The sequence below is a fragment of the Zosterops lateralis genome (genome assembly GCF_965231275.1).
Source record: "Zosterops lateralis genome assembly, chromosome: 33".
NCBI lineage: Eukaryota > Metazoa > Chordata > Aves > Passeriformes > Zosteropidae > Zosterops > Zosterops lateralis.
The window spans coordinates 2,757,581-2,775,534 of NC_139793.1; the positions used below are offsets into that span (position 1 = coordinate 2,757,581).

The following is a 17,954-nucleotide window of genomic DNA, read 5'->3' on the forward strand; positions in this document are numbered from 1 at the left end:
GATTTTGGTGTTTTGGGGTATTTTAGGGGGATTTTGGGGGGATTTTGGAGGATTTTGGGGGTATTTTAGGGGGGATTTGGGGAGAATTTTGGAGGATTTGGGGAGATTTTTGAGGATTTTGGGAGAGGATTTTGGGGGTGATTTTGGTGTTTTGGGGTATTTTAGGGGGATTTTGGGGGGATTTTGGAGGATTTTTGGAGGATTTTGGGGGTATTTTAGGGGGGATTTGGGGAGAATTTTGGAGGATTTGGGGAGATTTTTGAGGATTTTGGGGGAGGATTTTGGGGGTGATTTTGGTGGTTTGGAGAATTTGGGGGAGATTTTGGGGTATTTTAGGGTGATTTTGGGGGGATTTTGGAGGATTTTTGGAGGATTTTGTGGAATTTTGGGGGGATTTTCGAGATTTTGGGGGAATTTTGGGAGGATTTTGGGGGAATTTTGGGGGTATTTTGATGATTTTGGGATGATTTTGGGGGATTTGGGGTATTTTGAGGGGTATTTTGGAAGGATTTTGAAAGATTTTGGGGATGATTTTGAGGATTTGGAGAATTTGGGGGGGATTTGGGGGTATTTTAGGGGGATTTTGGGGGAATTTTGGAGGATTTTGGAGGATTTGGGGGTGATTTTGGTGATTTGGAGAATTTTGGGGGATTTTGGGGTATTTTGGGGAGATTTTGGGGAGATTTTGGAGGATTTTTGGAGGATTTGGGGGGAAATTTGGGGGGATTTTTGGAGTATTTTTGAGGGGGATTTTAGAGGTATTTTGAGGGGGATTTTGGGAGGATTTTGGGGAGATTTTGGAGGATTTTGGGAGGATTTTGGGGAGATTTTGGAGGATTTTGGGGAATTTTGGAGGATTTTGGGGGTGATTTTGGAGGATTTTGGAGAATCTAGGGGGGATTTGGGGGTATTTTAGGGGGATTTTGAGGATTTTGGGAGGATTTTGGGGCCCTGACTCTCCCCCCAGGTGGAGGATGAGGGTTTTGAGGAGTTCTGCCAGGAAATTTGGGGATTTAGGAGAATTTTGGGAGGATTTTGGGATAATTTTGGAGGATTTGGGGGAATTTTGGAGGATTTTGGGGGTGATTTTGGAGAATCTAGGGGGGATTTGGGGGATTTTAGGGGGAATTTGGGAGGATTTTGGGGTATTTTTGAGGGGGATTTGGGGGCAATTTGTGGGGGGATTTTGGGGCATTTTTGGGGGAATTTTGGAGCATTTTAGGGGAGATTTGGGAGAATTTTGGGGGATTTTGGGGAGATTTTTGAGGATTTTGGAGGATTTGGGGGGTGATTTTGGTGTTTTGGGGTATTTTAGGGGGATTTTGGGGGGATTTTGGGGGAATTTTGGAGGATTTTGGGGCCCTGACTCTCCCCCCAGTAGAGGACGAGGTTTTTGAGGAAATGGGGAGATTTGGGGAATTTTGGGGGGACTTTGGGGTATTTTAGGGGTGTTTTGGGTGGATTTGGAGGCTTTTGGGGGGATTTTGGAGGATTTTGGGAAATTTGGGAGGATTTTGGGAGGATTTTGAGGATTTTGCCTCTGTCCCCCAGGTGGAGGACGAGGTGTTTGAGGAGTTCTGCCGGGAAATTGGGGGATTTGGGGGTGATTTGGGGTATTTTGAGGGGGATTTTGGGAGGATTTTGGGGGATTTTGGAGGATTTTGGGAGGATTTTGAGGGTTTTGCTCCCTCAGGTGGAGGACGAGGTGTTCGAGGAGTTCTGCCGGGAAATTGGGGGATTTGGGGAATTTTGGAGGATTTTGGGGGGATTTTGAGGGTTTTGCTCCCCCAGGTGGAGGACGAGGTGTTCGAGGAGTTCTGCCGGGAGATCGGCGTCAGGAACATCCGCGAGTTCGAGGAGGAAAAGGTGAAGAGGCAGAACGAGATCGCCAAGAAAAGGTCAGAGCCCCCCAAAATCCTCCAAGGGACCCCAAAAAACTCATCAGGGACCCCCAAAACCCCTCAGGGACCCCAAAAAAACCTCAGGGACCCCAAAAAAACCTCTCAGGGACCCCCAAAACCCTCAGGGACCCCAAAACACCTCAGGGACCACCCAAAACTCCTCAAGGACACCCTAAAACCCCATCAGGGATTCCCCAAACCCCCTCAAGGACCCTCCAAAACCCCTCAGGGACCCCCAAAAACCCTCAAAGATTCTCCAAAACCCCTCAAGGAGCCCAAAAGCTCCTCAAGGAGCCCCAAAATCCCTCAGGGACACCCCAAAACCCCTGAAGGACCCCCAAAACCCCCCAGTGACCCCCAAAACCCCCTCAGGGACCCCCCAAAACCCCTCGAGGACCCCCAAAATCCCTCAGGGATCCCCCAAAGCTCCTCAAGGACCCCCCCAAAACTCCTCAAAGATCCCCCAAACCCCCTCAGGGATCCCTCAAACTCCCCAGGAACCCAAAAACTCCCTCAAGGACCCCCAAAACCCCTCAAGGACACCCCCAAACCCCCTTAAGGACCCCCAAAACCCCCTTGAGGACCCCTCAAAACCCCTCAGAGATCCCCCAAACTCCCCAGAGACCCCAAAACCCCCCTCAGGGATTCCCCCAAACTCCCCAGAGACCCCCAAAACCCCTCAGGGACTCTTCAGAACCTTCCCCAAACCCCCCCGGGACCTCCCAAAACTCCTCAAGGACCCCCAAAACTCCCTCAGGGAGCCCCCAAACCCCCTCAAGGACCCCCAAAACTCCCCTCAGGGAGCCCCCGAACTCCCCAAAGACCCCAAAACTCCTCAAAGATCCCCCAAAACCCCCAGGGACCCCCCAAAACCACTCAAGGACCCCCAAAACCCCTCAAGGACCCCCTGAAACCCCTCAGGGACCCCAAAACCCTTCAAGACACCTCCCCAAATGAAACCAGCCCCCCCCCCCCCCCAAAATCCCCCAGGGACCCCCAAAATCCTTAATGGACCTCCCCAAACACCAGAGACCCCAAAATCCCTCAAGGATCCCCCAAAACTCCCTGAAGGACCCCCCAAAACCCCTCGAGGACCTCCCAAACCCCCTGAGGGATCCCCCAAACTCCCCAGAGACCCCAAAACTCCCCAAAGACCCCCAAACCCCCTCAAGGACCCCCCAAACCCCCTCAGGGATCCCCCAAACTCCCCAGGAACCCAAAAACTCCCTCAAGGAACCCCCAAAACCCCCCAGGGACCACCCAAAACCCCTCAAGGACCTCCCAAAACCCCCTTGAGGACCCCTCAAAAACCTCTCAAGGACCCCCCAAAACCCTCCAGAGACCCCCCAAAGCTCCTCAAGGAGCCCCAAAACTCCTCAAGGATCCCCCAAACCCCCTCAGGGACCCCTCAAACTCCCCAGGAACCCAAAAACTCCCTCAAGGACCCCCAAACCCCCCAGAGACCCCCAAAACCCATTGAGGACCCCCCCAAACCCCCTCAAGGACCCCCAAAACTCCTCAAGGACCCCCAAACACTTCAGAGACCCCTAAAGGTCCCTCAAACACCTCCCAAAACCCCTCAGGGATCCCCCAAACCCCCTCAAGGATCCCCCAAAACCCCTCAGGGATCCCCCAAACTCCCCAGAGACCCCCAAAACTCCCTCAAGGACCCTCCAAAACCCCTCGGGGACCCCCCAAACCCCCTTGAGGACCCCCCAAATCCCCCCAGAGACCCCCAAACCCCCTCAGGGATCACTCAAACTCCCCAGAGACCCCAAAACTCCCTCAAGGACCCCCCAAAACCCCTCAAGGACACCCTAAAACCCCTCAAGGACACCCTAAAAACCCTCATGGACCCCTGAAACCCCCTCAGGGACCTCCCCAAACACTTCAGAGACACCAAAACTCCCCTCAGGGACCCCCCAAAACCCCTCAAGGACCCCCAAAAACTCCTCAGGGACCCCCCAAACTCCCCAGAGACCCCAAAGACCCCCCAAACCCACCCCCCCTGACCCTTTTGGGTCCCCCAGGCTGGAGTTTGAGAACCAGAAGACGAGGTTGGGGATCCAGCTGGACTTTGAGAGGAACCAGCTGCGGGAGGACCAGGAGAAGGTGCTGATGTGGGAGCAGGGCGTGCGCAAGGACGAGGCCGAGATCGAGAAACTCAAAAAGGTTTGGGGTTTTTTTAGAGTTTTTAGGGGTTTGGGGTTTTTTCTGATTTTTTTGGGGTTTTTTTCTGATTTTTTGGGATTTTTTTTCTGATTTTTGGGGGGTTTTGGGGGGGGTTTGGGATGTTTTTTGGGGGGAGTTTTGGGGTTTTGGGGGCAGGGAGTGAGCAAGGACGAGGCCGAGATCGAGAAACTCAAAAAGGTTTGGGGTTTTTTTGGGGTTTTTAGGGGTTTTTTGGGGTTTGGGGTATTTTCTGACTTTTTGGGGTTTTTTTCTGATTTTTTGGGATTTTTTTCTGATTTTTCTGGGTGTTTTGGGTGGTTTTTGAGGGGAGTTTTGGGGTTTTGGGAGCAGGGAGTGAGAAAGGACGAGGCCGAGATCGAGAAACTCAAAAAGGTTTGGGGTTTTTTTAGGGTTTTTTGGGGTTTGGGATTTTTTCTGATTTTTTGAGGGTTTTTTCTGATTTTTTGGGATTTTTTTCTGATTTTTTAGGGTTTTTTTGGGGGGGTTTGGGATGTTTTTTGAGGGGAGTTTTGGGGTTTTGGGAGCAGGGAGTGAGAAAGGACGAGGCTGAGATCGAGAAACTCAAAAAGTTTTGGGGTTTTTTAGAGTTTTTTAGGGGTTTTTTGGGGTTGGGGTATTTTCTGACTTTTTGGGGTTTTTTTCTGATTTTTTTGGATTTTTTTCTGATTTTTCTGGGGTGTTTTGGGTGGTTTTTGAGGGGGGTTTTGGGGGCAGGGAATGAGAAAGGACGAGGCTGAGATCGAGAAACTCAAAAAGGTTTGGGGTTTTTTTTAGGGTTTTTTGGGGTTTGGGATTTTTTCTGATTTTTTGGGATTTTTTTCTGATTTTTTTAGGGTTTTTTTGGGGGGGTTTGGGATGTTTTTTGAGGGGAGTTTTGGGGTTTTGGGGGCAGGGAGTGAGAAAGGACGAGGCTGAGATTGAGAAACTCAAAAAGGTTTGGGGTTTTTTAGGGTTTTTTTGGGTTTTTTAGGGTTTTGGGGTTTTTTTCTGATTTTTTGGGATTTTTTTCTGATTTTTTAGTGTTTTTTGGGGGTGTTTTGGGTGGTTTTTGAGGGGAGTTTTGGAGTTTTGGGAGCAGAGCGTGAGCAAGGACGAGGCCGAGATCGAGAAACTCAAAAAGGTTTGGGGTTTTTTTGGGTTTTTTGGGGTTTTGGGGTTTTTTTCTGATTTTTTGGGATTTTTTTCTGATTTTTCTGGGGTGTTTTGGGATGTTTTTTGAGAGGAGTTTTGGGGTTTTGGGGGCAGGGAGTGAGAAAGGACGAGGCCGAGATCGAGAAACTCAAAAAGTTTTGGGTTTTTTTAGGGTTTTTTAGGGGTTTTTTGGGGTTTGGGGTATTTTCTGACTTTTTGGGGTTTTTTTCTGATTTTTTTGGATTTTTTTCTGATTTTTCTGGGGTGTTTTGGGTGGTTTTTGAGGGGGGTTTTGGGGTTTTGGGGGCAGGGAATGAGAAAGGACGAGGCCGAGATCGAGAAACTCAAAAAGGTTTGGGGGTGTTTTTAGGGGTTTTTGGGGTTTTTTAGAGTTTTTAGGGGTTTTCGGTTTTTTCTGACTTTTTGGGGTTTTTTTCTGATTTTTTGGGATTTTTTTCTGATTTTTCTGGGGTGTTTTGGGTGGTTTTTCAGGGGAGTTTTGGGGTTTTGGGCGCAGGGAATGAGAGGATGAGGCTGAGATCGAGAAACTCAAAAAGGTTTGGGGGGTTTTTAGGGGTTTTTAGAGTTTTAGGGGGTTTTGGGGGTTTTTTCTGATTTTTCTGGGTGTTTTGGGTGGTTTTTGAGGGGGGTTTTGGGGTTTTGGGGGCAGGGAATGAGAAGGGACGAGGCCGAGATCGAGAAACTCAAAAAGGTTTGGGGTTTTTTAGGGTTTTTTGGGGTTTGGGATTTTTTCTGATTTTTTGAGGGTTTTTTCTGATTTTTTGGGATTTTTTTCTGATTTTTTTAGGGTTTTTTTGGGGGGTTTGGGATGTTTTTTGAGGGGAGTTTTGGGGTTTTGGGAGCAGGGCGTGAGCAAGGACGCAGCTGAGATCGAGAAACTCAAAAAGGTTTGGGGTTTTGGGGGGAATTTTTGGGTAATTTTGGGCTGATTTTGGATGTTTTTTGCCCCCAGGAGGAGCAGAGGCACATGAAGACCATTGTCAGTTCTGGCTGATTTTTGAGCTGGTTTTTGGGCTGATTTTGGATGTTTTTTGCCCTCAGGAGGAGCAGAGGCACATGAAGATCATCGACGAGACGATGGCGCAGCTGCAGGACCTCAAGAACCAACACCTGGCCAAGAAGTCGGAGGTGAACGACAAAAACCACGAGATGGACGAGATCCGCAAGAAGCTGGGCGGGGCCAACAAGTGAGGGCGGGGCCAATGAGAGGGGCGGGGCCAATGAGAGGGGCGGGGCCAACAAGTGGGGGCAGGGCCAATGAGAGGGGCGGGGCCAACAAGTGAGGGCGGGGCCAATGAGATGGGCGGGGCCAACAAGTGGGGGCGGGGCCAATGAGAGGGGCGGGGCCAACAAGTGGGGGCGGGGCCAATGAGAGGGGCGGGGCCAACAAGTGAGGGCGGGGCCAATGAGAGGGGCGGGGCCAACAAGTGAGGGCGGGGCCAATGAGAGGGGCGGGGCCAACAAGTGAGGGCGGGGGCAATGAGGGGGTGGGGCCAATGAGAGGGGCGTGGTCAGTGAGGGGGCGGGGCCACGGAGTGGGCAGGGCAATGAGAGGGGTGGGGCCAATGAGAGGGGCGGGGCCAACAAGTGGGGGCGGTGCCAATGAGAGGGGCGGGGCCAACAAGTGAGGGCGGGGCCAATGAGAGGGGCGGGGCCAACAAGTGAGGGCGGTGCCAAGGAGGGGGCGGGGCCAATGAGAGCGGTGAGGGCATGGGCTGGACCAATGAGAGGGGCGGGGCCAATGAGAGGGCGGGGTCAGTGAGAAGGTGGGGCCAATGAGAGGGGTGGGACCAATGAGGGGGTGGGGCCAATGAGAGGGGTGGGGCCAATGAGGGGGCAGGGTCAATGAGAGAGGCGTGGTCAGTGAGGGGGCAGGGCCACGGAGTGGGCAGGGCAATGAGAGGGGTGGGGCCAATGAGAGGGGCGGGGTCAATGAGAGGACAGGCCAATGAGAGGGGCGGGGCCAATGAGTGAGGGTGGGACCAATGAGGGGGCGGGGCCAATGAGAGGGGCAGGACAATGAGAGGGGTGGGGCCAATGAGAGGGGCGGGGTCAGTGAGAGGGGTGGGGCCAATGAGAGGGTGGAGCCAATGAGAGGGTGGGGCCAATGAGAGGGTGGGGCCAATGAGAGGGGCAAGACAATGAGAGGGGTGGGGTCAACAACTGAGGGCGGGGCCAAGGGGCAGGACTGACACATGAGGGTGGGGCCAATGAGAGGGGGCAGAAATGAGGGGCGGGGCTAGAAAGCGAGGGTGGGGTTAATAAATGGGGTGGGGCCAATGGGAGGGGTGGGGTCAACAGGTGAGGGCAGAGCCAATGAGTGAGCAGGACTAATGGGTGGGGGCGGGGCCAATGGGGTGGGGCCAATGAGTGAGGGCAGGTCTAAAGGGGGTGGGGCTAAAGGGGGTGACCCCATGACTGTGTCCCCATACCCAATGTCCTCATGCCCAATGTCCCCATGCCCAATGTCCCCATGCCGTGTCCCCATGCCATGTCCCATACCCAATGTCCTCATGCCCAATGTCCCCATGCCCTGTCCCCATGCCGTGTCCCCATGCCACGTCCCATACCCAATGTCCCCATGCCGTGTCCCCATGCCCTGTCCCCATGCCATGTCCCATACCCGATGTCCCCATGCCATGTCCCCATGCCCTGTCCCCATGCCATGTCCCATACCCAATGTCCCCATGCCGTGTCCCCATGCCATGTCCCCATGCCATGTCCCATACCCAATGTCCCCATGCCGTGTCCCCATGCCCTGTCCCCATGCCATGTCCCGTACCCAATGTCCTCATACCCAATGTCCCCATGCCCTGTCCCCATGCCGTGTCCCCATGCCATGTCCCATACCCAATGTCCTCATGCCGTGTCCCCATACCCAGTGTCCCCATGCCATGTGTCTATTCCGTGTCCCCATGCCGTGTCCCCATACCTGATGTCCCCATGGCCATGTCCCCATGCCGTGCCCCCATAACCATGTCCCCATACCTGATGTCCCCATTCCATGTTCCCCTGCCCTGTCCCCATGCCACGTCCCCATGCCATGTCCATGTCCCTGTGCTGTGTCCCCATGCCCTGTCCCCATAACCATGTCCCCATGCCATGTCCCCATGCCTGTCTCCATGCCTGTCTCCATGCCGTGTCCCCATGGCTGTGTCCCCATGGCTGTGTCTCCATGCCGTGTGTCCACTCCCTGTCCACATGGCTGTGTCCCCATACTGTGTCCCCATGCCATGTCCCCATGCCCTGTCCCCATTCTGTGTCCCCATAACCATGTCCCCATAACCATGTCCCCATAACCATGTTGCCATGCCGTGTCCCCATGCTGTGTCCATGTCCATGTCCCCATTCCATAACCGTGTCCCCATGCCATGTTCCCATACCTGATGTCCCCATAACCATGTCCCTATAACCATGTCCCCATTCTGTGTCCCCATGCCTGTCCCCATGTCCATGTCCCCATTCCATAACCATGTCCCCATGCCTGTCCCCATTCCCTGTCCCCACACCCGATGTCCCCACGCCGTGTCCTCACAGCTGTCCCCCGGCTGTCCCTCAGGGAGATGACACACCTGCAGAAGGAGGTGACGGCCATCGAGACCAAGCTGGAGCAGAAGCGCAGCGACCGCCACAACCTGCTGCAGGCCTGCAAGATGCAGGACATCCGCCTGCCGCTGGCCCGCGGCTCCATGGACGACATCAGCCAGGAGGAGGTGGGGACAGCCCTGTGTCACCCCTGTGTCCCCCAGTGTCCCCTGGGTCACCCCTGTGTCCCCCAGTGTCCCCTGGGTCACCCCTGTGTCCCCTGGGTCACCCCTGTGTCACCCCCTGTCCCCCCGCCTGCCGCTGGCCCGCGGCTCCATGGACGACATCAGCCAGGAGGAGGTGGGGACAGCCCTGTGTCACCCCTGTGTCACCTAGTGTCCCCTGGGTCACCCCTGTGTCCCCCAGTGTCCCCTGGGTCACCCCTGTGTCACCCCCTGTCCCCTCACCTGCCGCTGGCCCGCGGCTCCATGGACGACATCAGCCAGGAGGAGGTGGGGACAGGGACTGGGGACATCCCTGGGCCACCCCTGTGTCCCTGAGCCACCCCCAGTGTCCCCCAGTGTCCCCATGGGTCACCCCTCCAAACCCCTGTGTCCTCTGATTGTCCCTTGTGTCCCCTCAGGGCGGTGGCACTGGGGAGGACCCGAGGGCAGCTCCAGCCGTGTCCCCTGTGTCCCCTGACCCCTGGATTGTCCCCTGAGCCCTGGATTGTCCCCTGACCTCTGGATTGTCCCCCGACCCTGGGATTGTCCCCTCAGGGCGGTGGCACTGGGGAGGACCCTGGGGCAGCTCCCCCTGTGTCCCCTGTGACCCCTGAGCCCTGGATTGTCCCTTGTGTCCCCTCAGGGCGGTGGCACCGGGGAGGAGCCCGGGGGCAGCTCCCAGCGCAGCTCCAGCCTCTACGCCCGCGAGGCGCTGATCGAGATCGACTACAGCGACCTGCCCGAGGAGCTCAAGGTGAGACACGCCCCGCGCACCTGGGCACGCCCCAGCACACCTGGGCACACACCTGGACATGCCCTGTCCACCTGGGCACACACCTGGATACGCCCCCAGCACACCTGGACACACCTGGACACACCCCAGTGCACCTGGACACACCCAGCACACCTGGGCACACCCCAACACACCTGGGAACACCCCGGTGCACCTGGAGACACACCTGGATACACACCTGGACACACCCAACACACCTGGGAACACCCTGGTGCACCTGTGCACACACCTGGATGCACACCTGGACACACCCAGCACACCTGGGAACACCCTGGTGCACCTGGGCACACACCTGAATGCACACCTGGACACACCCAGCACACCTGGGAACACCCTGGTGCACCTGGGCACACACCTGGATGCACACCTGGACACACCCAGCACACCTGGGAACACCCTGGTGCACCTGGGCACACACCTGGATGCACACCTGGACACACCCAGCACACCTGGGAACACCCTGGTGCACCTGGGCACACACCTGGATACACACCTGGACACACCCAGCACACCTGGACGTGCCCCAACACACCTGGGAACACCCCGGTGCACCTGGGGACACACCTGGATACACACCTGGACACACCCAGCACACCTGGCCACGCCCTGACCCCATCCTGAGACCAGGACCCGCCCACTCTGCCCCTCCCATGTTCTGGCCCCTCCCATTCACTGAGGCCCCTCCCATGTCCCCCGGCTGTCGCTGCGGTGCCCCACCCCTGGGCTGTGTCCCCATGTCCCCACATGTCCCCACATGTCCCCATGTCTGTGTCCCCCAGCCCTGAGCTCTGTCCCTGTCCCTGTGACCCACCCAAGCCATCTTCTCATGTCCCCTCGTGTCCTGCGTCCCCATGTCCCTGTAGCCTCATGTCCTCATGTGTCCCCATGTCCCGTGTCCCCATGTCCCATGCACCTCATGCCCCCATATGCTCATGTCCCGTGTCCCCGTGTCCTGTGTCCCCGTATCCCCCCATGTCCCATGTCCTTCCTGTGTCCTCCCCATGTCCCCATGTGTCCCCTCATCTCCCCATGTGTCCCCTCATATCCCCATGTCCCATGTCCCCATGTCCTGTGTCCCCACATCCCCTCAAGTTCCCATGTCCCCTCATGTCCTGTGTCCCCATGTCCCCTCAAGTCCCCATATCCCTGTGTCCCCATGTCCCCATATTCCCCCATGTCCCCACGTCCCATGTCCCTTCACATCCTCATGTCCCCTCACATCCCCATGGTGCCCCCATGTCCCCTGGTGTCCCCTCATGTCCCCAAGTGTCCCCACGTGTCCCCTGGTGTCCCCACGTGTCCCCTGATGTCCCCTGGTGTCCCCACATGTCCCCTGATGTCCCCGTGTGTCCCCAGGACGCACAGGCGGAGGAGGAGATCCGGCAGGAGATGTCGGCCCTGTGTGTCCCCTCATGTTCCCATGTGTCCCCACATGTCCCCTGGTGTCCCCACATGTCCCCTGCTGTCCCCTGATGTCCCCTGATGTCCCCGTGTGTCCCCAGGACGCGCAGGCGGAGGAGGAGATCCGGCAGGAGATGTCGGTGCTGTGTGTCCCCTCCTGTCCCCGTGTGTCCCCACATCTCCCCTCATGTCCCCACATGTCCCCTGGTGTCCCCACATGTCCCCTGATGTCCCCACGTGTCCCCACATGTCCCCTGATGTCCCCGTGTGTCCCCAGGACGCACAGGCGGAGGAGGAGATCCGTCAGGAGATGTCGGCGCTGTGTGTCCCCTGGTGTCCCCATGTCCCCTGGTGTCCCCGCGTGTCCCCTGGTGTCCCCACATCTCCCCTGATGTCCCCACATGTCCCCTGATGTCCCCACATGTCCCCTGATGTCCCCGTGTGTCCCCAGGACGCGCAGGCGGAGGAGGAGATCCGTCAGGAGATGTCGGTGCTGTGTGTCCCCTGGTGTCCCCATGTCCCCTGATGTCCCCACATATCCCCTGGTGTCCCCGTGTGTCCCCTGATGTCCCCGTGTGTCCCCACATCTCCCCTCATGTCCCCACATGTCCCCTGGTGTCCCCACGTGTCCCCTGGTGTCCCCACGTGTCCCCTGATGTCCCCGTGTGTCCCCAGGACGCGCAGGCGGAGGAGGAGATCCGTCAGGAGATGTCGGCGCTGCAGCAGCGGCTGACGGAGCAGCAGAGCGTCCTGCAGCGCATCGCCGCGCCCAACATGAAGGCCATGGAGAAACTGGAGAGCGTCAGGGACAAGTTCCAGGAGACCTCTGACGGTGGGACACCACGGGGACATGATGGGGGACACTATGGGGACGTGGTGGGGACATGGGGCACCATCCGTGACAAGTTCCAGGAGACCTCTGATGGTGGGACACCATGGGGACACTGGGGAGTGTCAGGGACAAGTTCCAGGAGAACTCAGATGGTGGGACATGATGGGGACACCTTGGGGACATGGTGGACACCATGGAGAAGCTGGAGACCATCAGGGACAAGTTCCAGGAGACCTCAGATGGTGGGACACCCTGGGGACACAGAGGGACATGATGGGGGACACCATGGGGACGTGGTGGGGACGTGGGGCAGCATCCGTGACAAGTTCCAGGAGACCTCTGATGGTGGGACACCATGGGGACATGGTGGGGACATGGGGCAGTGTCTGTGACAAGGTCCAGGAGACCTCTGACAGTGGGACACCCTGGGGACACTGGGGGACATGGTGGGGACACGGGCCAGCATCTGTGACAAGTTCCAGGAGACCTCGGATGGTGGGACACCACAGGGACATCATGGGGGACACCATGGGGACATGATGGGGACACAATGGGGACACCTGAGGGTCATGGGGGGGACATGGGGCAGCATCCGCGACAAGTTCCAGGAGACCTCCAACAGTGGGACACCCTGGGGACACCCTGGGGACATGACGGGCACACGGGGCAATGTCTGTGACAAGTTTTGGGAGACCTCTGACAGTGGGACACCCTGGGGACACCTTGGGGACACCTTGGGGACACTGTAGGGACACAGAAGTGTCCAGGACAGAGCCCTCCCCTCCCTGTGCCCTGCACTGTGGAGACCCCAAAACCCAGGAGAGAACCCCGAAAACCCCAGGGCGGGACAGACGGGTGTTCCCTGGCTGGCCCTGATGTCCCCAGTGTCCCCTGATGTCCCCAATGTCCCACCCTGACCGTCTCTGATGTCCTCAATGTCCCCACATGTCCCCAGTGTCCCACCCTGACCGTCTCTGATGTCCCCAGTGTCCCCACATGTCCCCAATGTCCCACCCTGACCGTCTCTGATGTCCCCAATGTCCCCACATGTCCCCAATGTCCCACCCTGACCATCTCTGATGTCCCCAGTGTCCCCTGATGTCCCCAATGTCCCACCCTGACCGTCTCTGATGTCCCCAATGTCCCCACATGTCCCCAATGTCCCACCCTGACCGTCTCTGATGTCCCCAATGTCCCCTGATGTCCCCAGTGTCCCACCCTGACCGTCTCTGATGTCCCCAATGTCCCCACATGTCCCCAGTGTCCCACCCTGACCATCTCTGATGTCCCCAATGTCCCCACATGTCCCCAGTGTCCCACCCTGACCATCTCTGATGTCCCCAATGTCCCCACGTGTCCCCAGTGTCCCACCCTGACCGTCTCTGATGTCCCCAATGTCCCCTGATGTCCCCAATGTCCCACCCTGACCGTCTCTGATGTCCCCAATGTCCCCACATGTCCCCAATGTCCCACCCTGACCGTCTCTGATCTCCCCAATGTCCCCACATGTCCCCAATGTCCCACCCTGACCATCTCTGATGTCCCCAATGTCCCCACATGTCCCCAGTGTCCCACCCTGACCATCTCTGATGTCCCCAATGTCCCCACATGTCCCCAGTGTCCCACCCTGACCATCTCTGATGTCCCCAATGTCCCCACATGTCCCCAATGTCCCACCCTGACCGTCTCTGATGTCCCCAATGTCCCCAATGTCCCACCCTGACCATCTCTGATGTCCCCAATGTCCCCTGGTGTCCCCAGTGTCCCTCTGACTGTCCCCTGACCATCCCTGATGTCCCCAGTGTCCCCTGGTGTCCTCAGTGCCCCTCTGGCTGTCCCCTGACCATCCCTGATGTCCCCAGTGTCCCCTGGTGTCCTCAGTGTCCCTCTGACTGTCCCCTGACCATCCCTGATGTCCCCAGTGTCCCCTGGTGTCCTCAGTGCCCCTCTGGCTGTCCCCTGATGTCCCTGTCGCTGTCCCCAGAGTTTGAGGCTGCCCACAAGTGCACCAAGAAGGCCAGGCAGGAGTGTCCTGCCCTCTGACCCCAATGTCCCCATGGCTGTCCCCAGCTGTCCCCTGATGTCCTCCTGGCTGTCCCCAGCTGTCCCCAGCTGTCCCTGATGTCCCTGTCGCTGTCCCCAGAGTTCGAGGCTGCCCGCAAACGCGCCAAGAAGGCCAAGCAAGCGTGTCCTGCCCCCCTGACCCCAATGTCCCCATGGCTGTCCCCAATGTCCCCATGGCTGTCCCCAATGTCCCCAGCTGTCCCCTGATGTCCTCCTGGCTGTCCCTGATGTCCCCTGCTGTCCCCTGATGTCCCTGTTGATGTCCCCAGAGTTCAAGGCCGCCCACAAACAGGCCAAGCAGGCGTGTCCTGACCCCAGTGTCCCTGTGACTGTCCCCAACTGTCCCCTGGTGTCCCCAGCTGTCCCTGATGTCCCTGTCGCTGTCCCCAGAGTTCGAGGCCGCCCGCAAACGCGCCAAGAAGGCCAAGCAGGCGTTTGAGCAGATGAAGAAGGAGCGATTCGACCGTTTCAACTCCTGCTTCGAGGCCGTGGCCACCAACATCGACGAGATCTACAAAGCCCTGAGCCGCAACAGCAGCGCCCAGGTGAGGGACACCTGTGTGACACACCTGTGTGACACCTGTGTGACAGTGACACACCTGTGTGGGGTCACACCTGTGTGACAGTGACACACCTGTGTGACACCTGTGTGACAGTGACACACCTGTGTGACACCTGTGTGACAGTGACACACCTGTGTGGGGTCACACCTGTGTGACAGTGACACACCTGTGTGGGGTCACACCTGTGTGACAGTGACACACCTGTGTGACACCTGTGTGACAGTGACACACCTGAGCCGCAACAGCAGCGCCCAGGTGAGTGACACCTGTGTGACACACCTGTGTGACACCTGTGTGACAGTGACACACCTGTGTGGGGTCACACCTGTGTGACAGTGACACACCTGTGTGGGGTCACACCTGTGTGACAGTGACACACCTGTATGGGGTCACACCTGTGTGACAGTGACACACCTGAGCCGCAACAGCAGCGCCCAGGTGAGTGACACACCTGGGTGACACACCTGTGTGACACCTGTGTGACAGTGACACACCTGTGTGGGGTCATACTGACAGCCCTGAGCCGCAACAGCAGCGCCCAGGTGAGGGGACACCTGTGTGACACACCTGTGTGACAGTGACACACCTGTGTGACACACCTGTGTGACAGTGACACACCTGTACAGTGCTGAGCTGCAACAGCAGCGCCCAGGTGAGGGGACACCTGTGTGACACACCTGTGTGACACCTGTGTGACAGTGACACACCTGTGTGGGGTCACACCTGTGTGACAGTGACACACCTGTGTGGGGTCACACCTGTGTGACAGTGACACACCTGAGCCGCAACAGCAGCGCCCAGGTGAGGGGACACCTGTGTGACAGTGACACACCTGTGTGACAGTGACACACCTGTGTGAGTGACACACCTGTATGAGAGTGACACCTGTGTGAGTGACACACCTGGACAGGTATGGCACACCTGTGTGACAGTGACACATCTGTGTGACAGTGACACACCTGTGTGACAGTGACACACCTGTATGGGGTCACACACACCTGTGTGGGGTCACACACACCTGTACAGGGGTCACACACACCTGTGTGGGGTCACACACACCTGTACAGGGGTCACACACACCTTTACAGGGGTCACACACACCTGTGTGGGGTCACACACACCTGTACAGGGGTCACACACACCTGTATAGGGGTCACACACACCTGTATAGGGGACATACACACCTGTATAGGGGTCACACACCTGTGTGGGGTCACACACACCTGTACAGGGGTCACACACTTGTGTGGGGTCACACACACCTGTACAGGGGTCACACACACCTGTACAGGGGTCACACACCTGTGTGGGGTCACACACACCTGTGTGGGGTCACACACACCTGTACAGGGGTCACACACCTGTGTGGGGTCACACACACCTGTATAGGGGTCACACACCTGGATGGGCTGGCACTTGGCCACACCCCCCCATCTCCCAGGTGTTCCTGGGCCCCGAGAACCCCGAGGAGCCCCCCCGTGTCCCCAATGTCACCCCAATGTCCCCCCAGGCGTTCCTGGGCCCCGAGAACCCCGAGGAGCCCCCCCGTGTCCCCAATGTCCCCTCAGTGTCCCCATTGTCCCCCCAGGCGTTCCTGGGCCCCGAGAACCCCGAGGAGCCCCTGCTGTGTCCCCAGTGTCCCCAAATGTCCCCTCTCCTGTCCCCAGGCGTTCCTGGGCCCCGAGAACCCCGAGGAGCCGTACCTGGACGGGATCAATTACAATTGTGTCGCCCCCGGGAAACGTTTCCGCCCCATGGACAACCTGTCCGGGGGGGAGAAAACCGTGGCTGCGCTGGCCCTGCTCTTTGCCATACACAGGTGAGACCCCAAAACACCCCAAAATATCCACAGGGACCCCAAAAAACCCCAAATCCCCTCTGGCTGCCCTGGCCCTGCTCTTTGCCATACACAGGTGGGACCCCAAAACACCCACAGGGACCCCAAAAAACCCCCACAGGGACCCCAAAAAAACCCAAATCCCCACTGGGACCCCAAAAAACCCCAAATCCCCACAGGGACCCCAAAAAACCCCAAATCCCCTCTGGCTGCCCTGGCCCTGCTCTTTGCCATACACAGGTGGGACCCCAAAACACCCACAGGGACCCCAAAAAACCCCAAAATCCCCATAGGAACCCCAAATTCCCCACAGGGACCCAAAAACACCCTAAAAAATAACCTGGGGAAATCCTAAAATCCAGGGGGACCCCAAATCCCCACAGGGACCCCAAAAACACCTGGAGGGAGCCCAAAACACCCACAGGGACCCCCAAAACACCCAGGGAAACCCCAAAATCCACACAGGGACCCCCAAAAAAACCCCAAAATTCTCTGAGGAGATCCCAAAAACCCCTGAGGAACCCTAAAATCCAGGGAGATCCTAAAAGCCCCAAAATCCCCTGGGGAGACCCAAAAAAATCCCCTCTGGCTGCTCCGGCCCTGCTCTTTGCCATCCACAGGTGGGACCCCAAAACACCCCAAAACACCCACAGGGACCCCAAAACACCCTAAAAAATAACCTGGGGAAGTCCTAAAATCCAGGGGGACCCCAAATCCCCACAGGGACCCTGAAACACCCACAGGGACCCCAAAAACACCTGGAGGGAGCCCAAAATCCACACAGGGACCCCCCAAAATCCCCACAGGGACCCCAAAACACCCACAGGGACCCCAAAACACCCCAAAATCCCCACAGGGACCCCAAAACACCCCAAAATCCCCCCAGGGACCCCCAAAAACACCTGGGGGAGCCCAGAACACCCCACAGGGACCCCAAAACACCCCAAAATCCCCACAGGGACCCCAAAACACCCTAAAAAATAACCTGGGGAAGTCCTAAAATCCAGAGGGACCCCAAATCCCCACAGGGACCCCAAAAACACCTGGAGGGAGCCCAAAACACCCACAGGGACCCCCAAAACACCCAGGGAAACCCCAAAATCCACACAGGGACCCCCAAAAAAACCCCAAAATTCTCTGAGGAGATCCCAAAAACCCCCTGAGGAACCCTAAAATCCAGGGAGATCCTAAAAGCCCCAAAATCCCCTGGGGAGACCCAAAAAAATCCCCTCTGGCTGCTCCGGCCCTGCTCTTTGCCATCCACAGGTGGGACCCCAAAACACCCCAAAATACCCTGGGGAGACCCCAAAACCCTACAGGGACCCCAAAAACACCTGGGGAACCCAAAACACCCCACAGGGACCCTTAAATCCCCACAGGGACCCCAAAACACCTGGGGAAACCCCAAAATCCCCCCAGGGACCCCCAAAAACACCTGGGGGGAGCCCAGAACACCCCACAGGGACCCC

At 57.4% G+C, this 17,954-nt stretch overlaps 1 protein-coding gene across 1 annotated transcript in view; it reads left to right on the forward strand.

Annotated features, from left to right (window-relative positions):
* SMC1A (structural maintenance of chromosomes 1A) overlaps positions 1-17,954 on the forward strand; it is a 71,077-nt gene that overhangs the window by 44,424 nt on the left and 8,699 nt on the right. The window contains exons 16-23 of the mRNA XM_083881411.1: positions 1,792-1,898; positions 3,932-4,073; positions 6,288-6,433; positions 8,806-8,959; positions 9,639-9,749; positions 11,865-12,021; positions 14,476-14,630; positions 16,316-16,467. Of these exons, the coding sequence (XP_083737537.1) occupies positions 1,792-1,898; positions 3,932-4,073; positions 6,288-6,433; positions 8,806-8,959; positions 9,639-9,749; positions 11,865-12,021; positions 14,476-14,630; positions 16,316-16,467 (1,124 nt within the window). The remainder of the gene's footprint in view (positions 1-1,791; positions 1,899-3,931; positions 4,074-6,287; positions 6,434-8,805; positions 8,960-9,638; positions 9,750-11,864; positions 12,022-14,475; positions 14,631-16,315; positions 16,468-17,954) is intronic.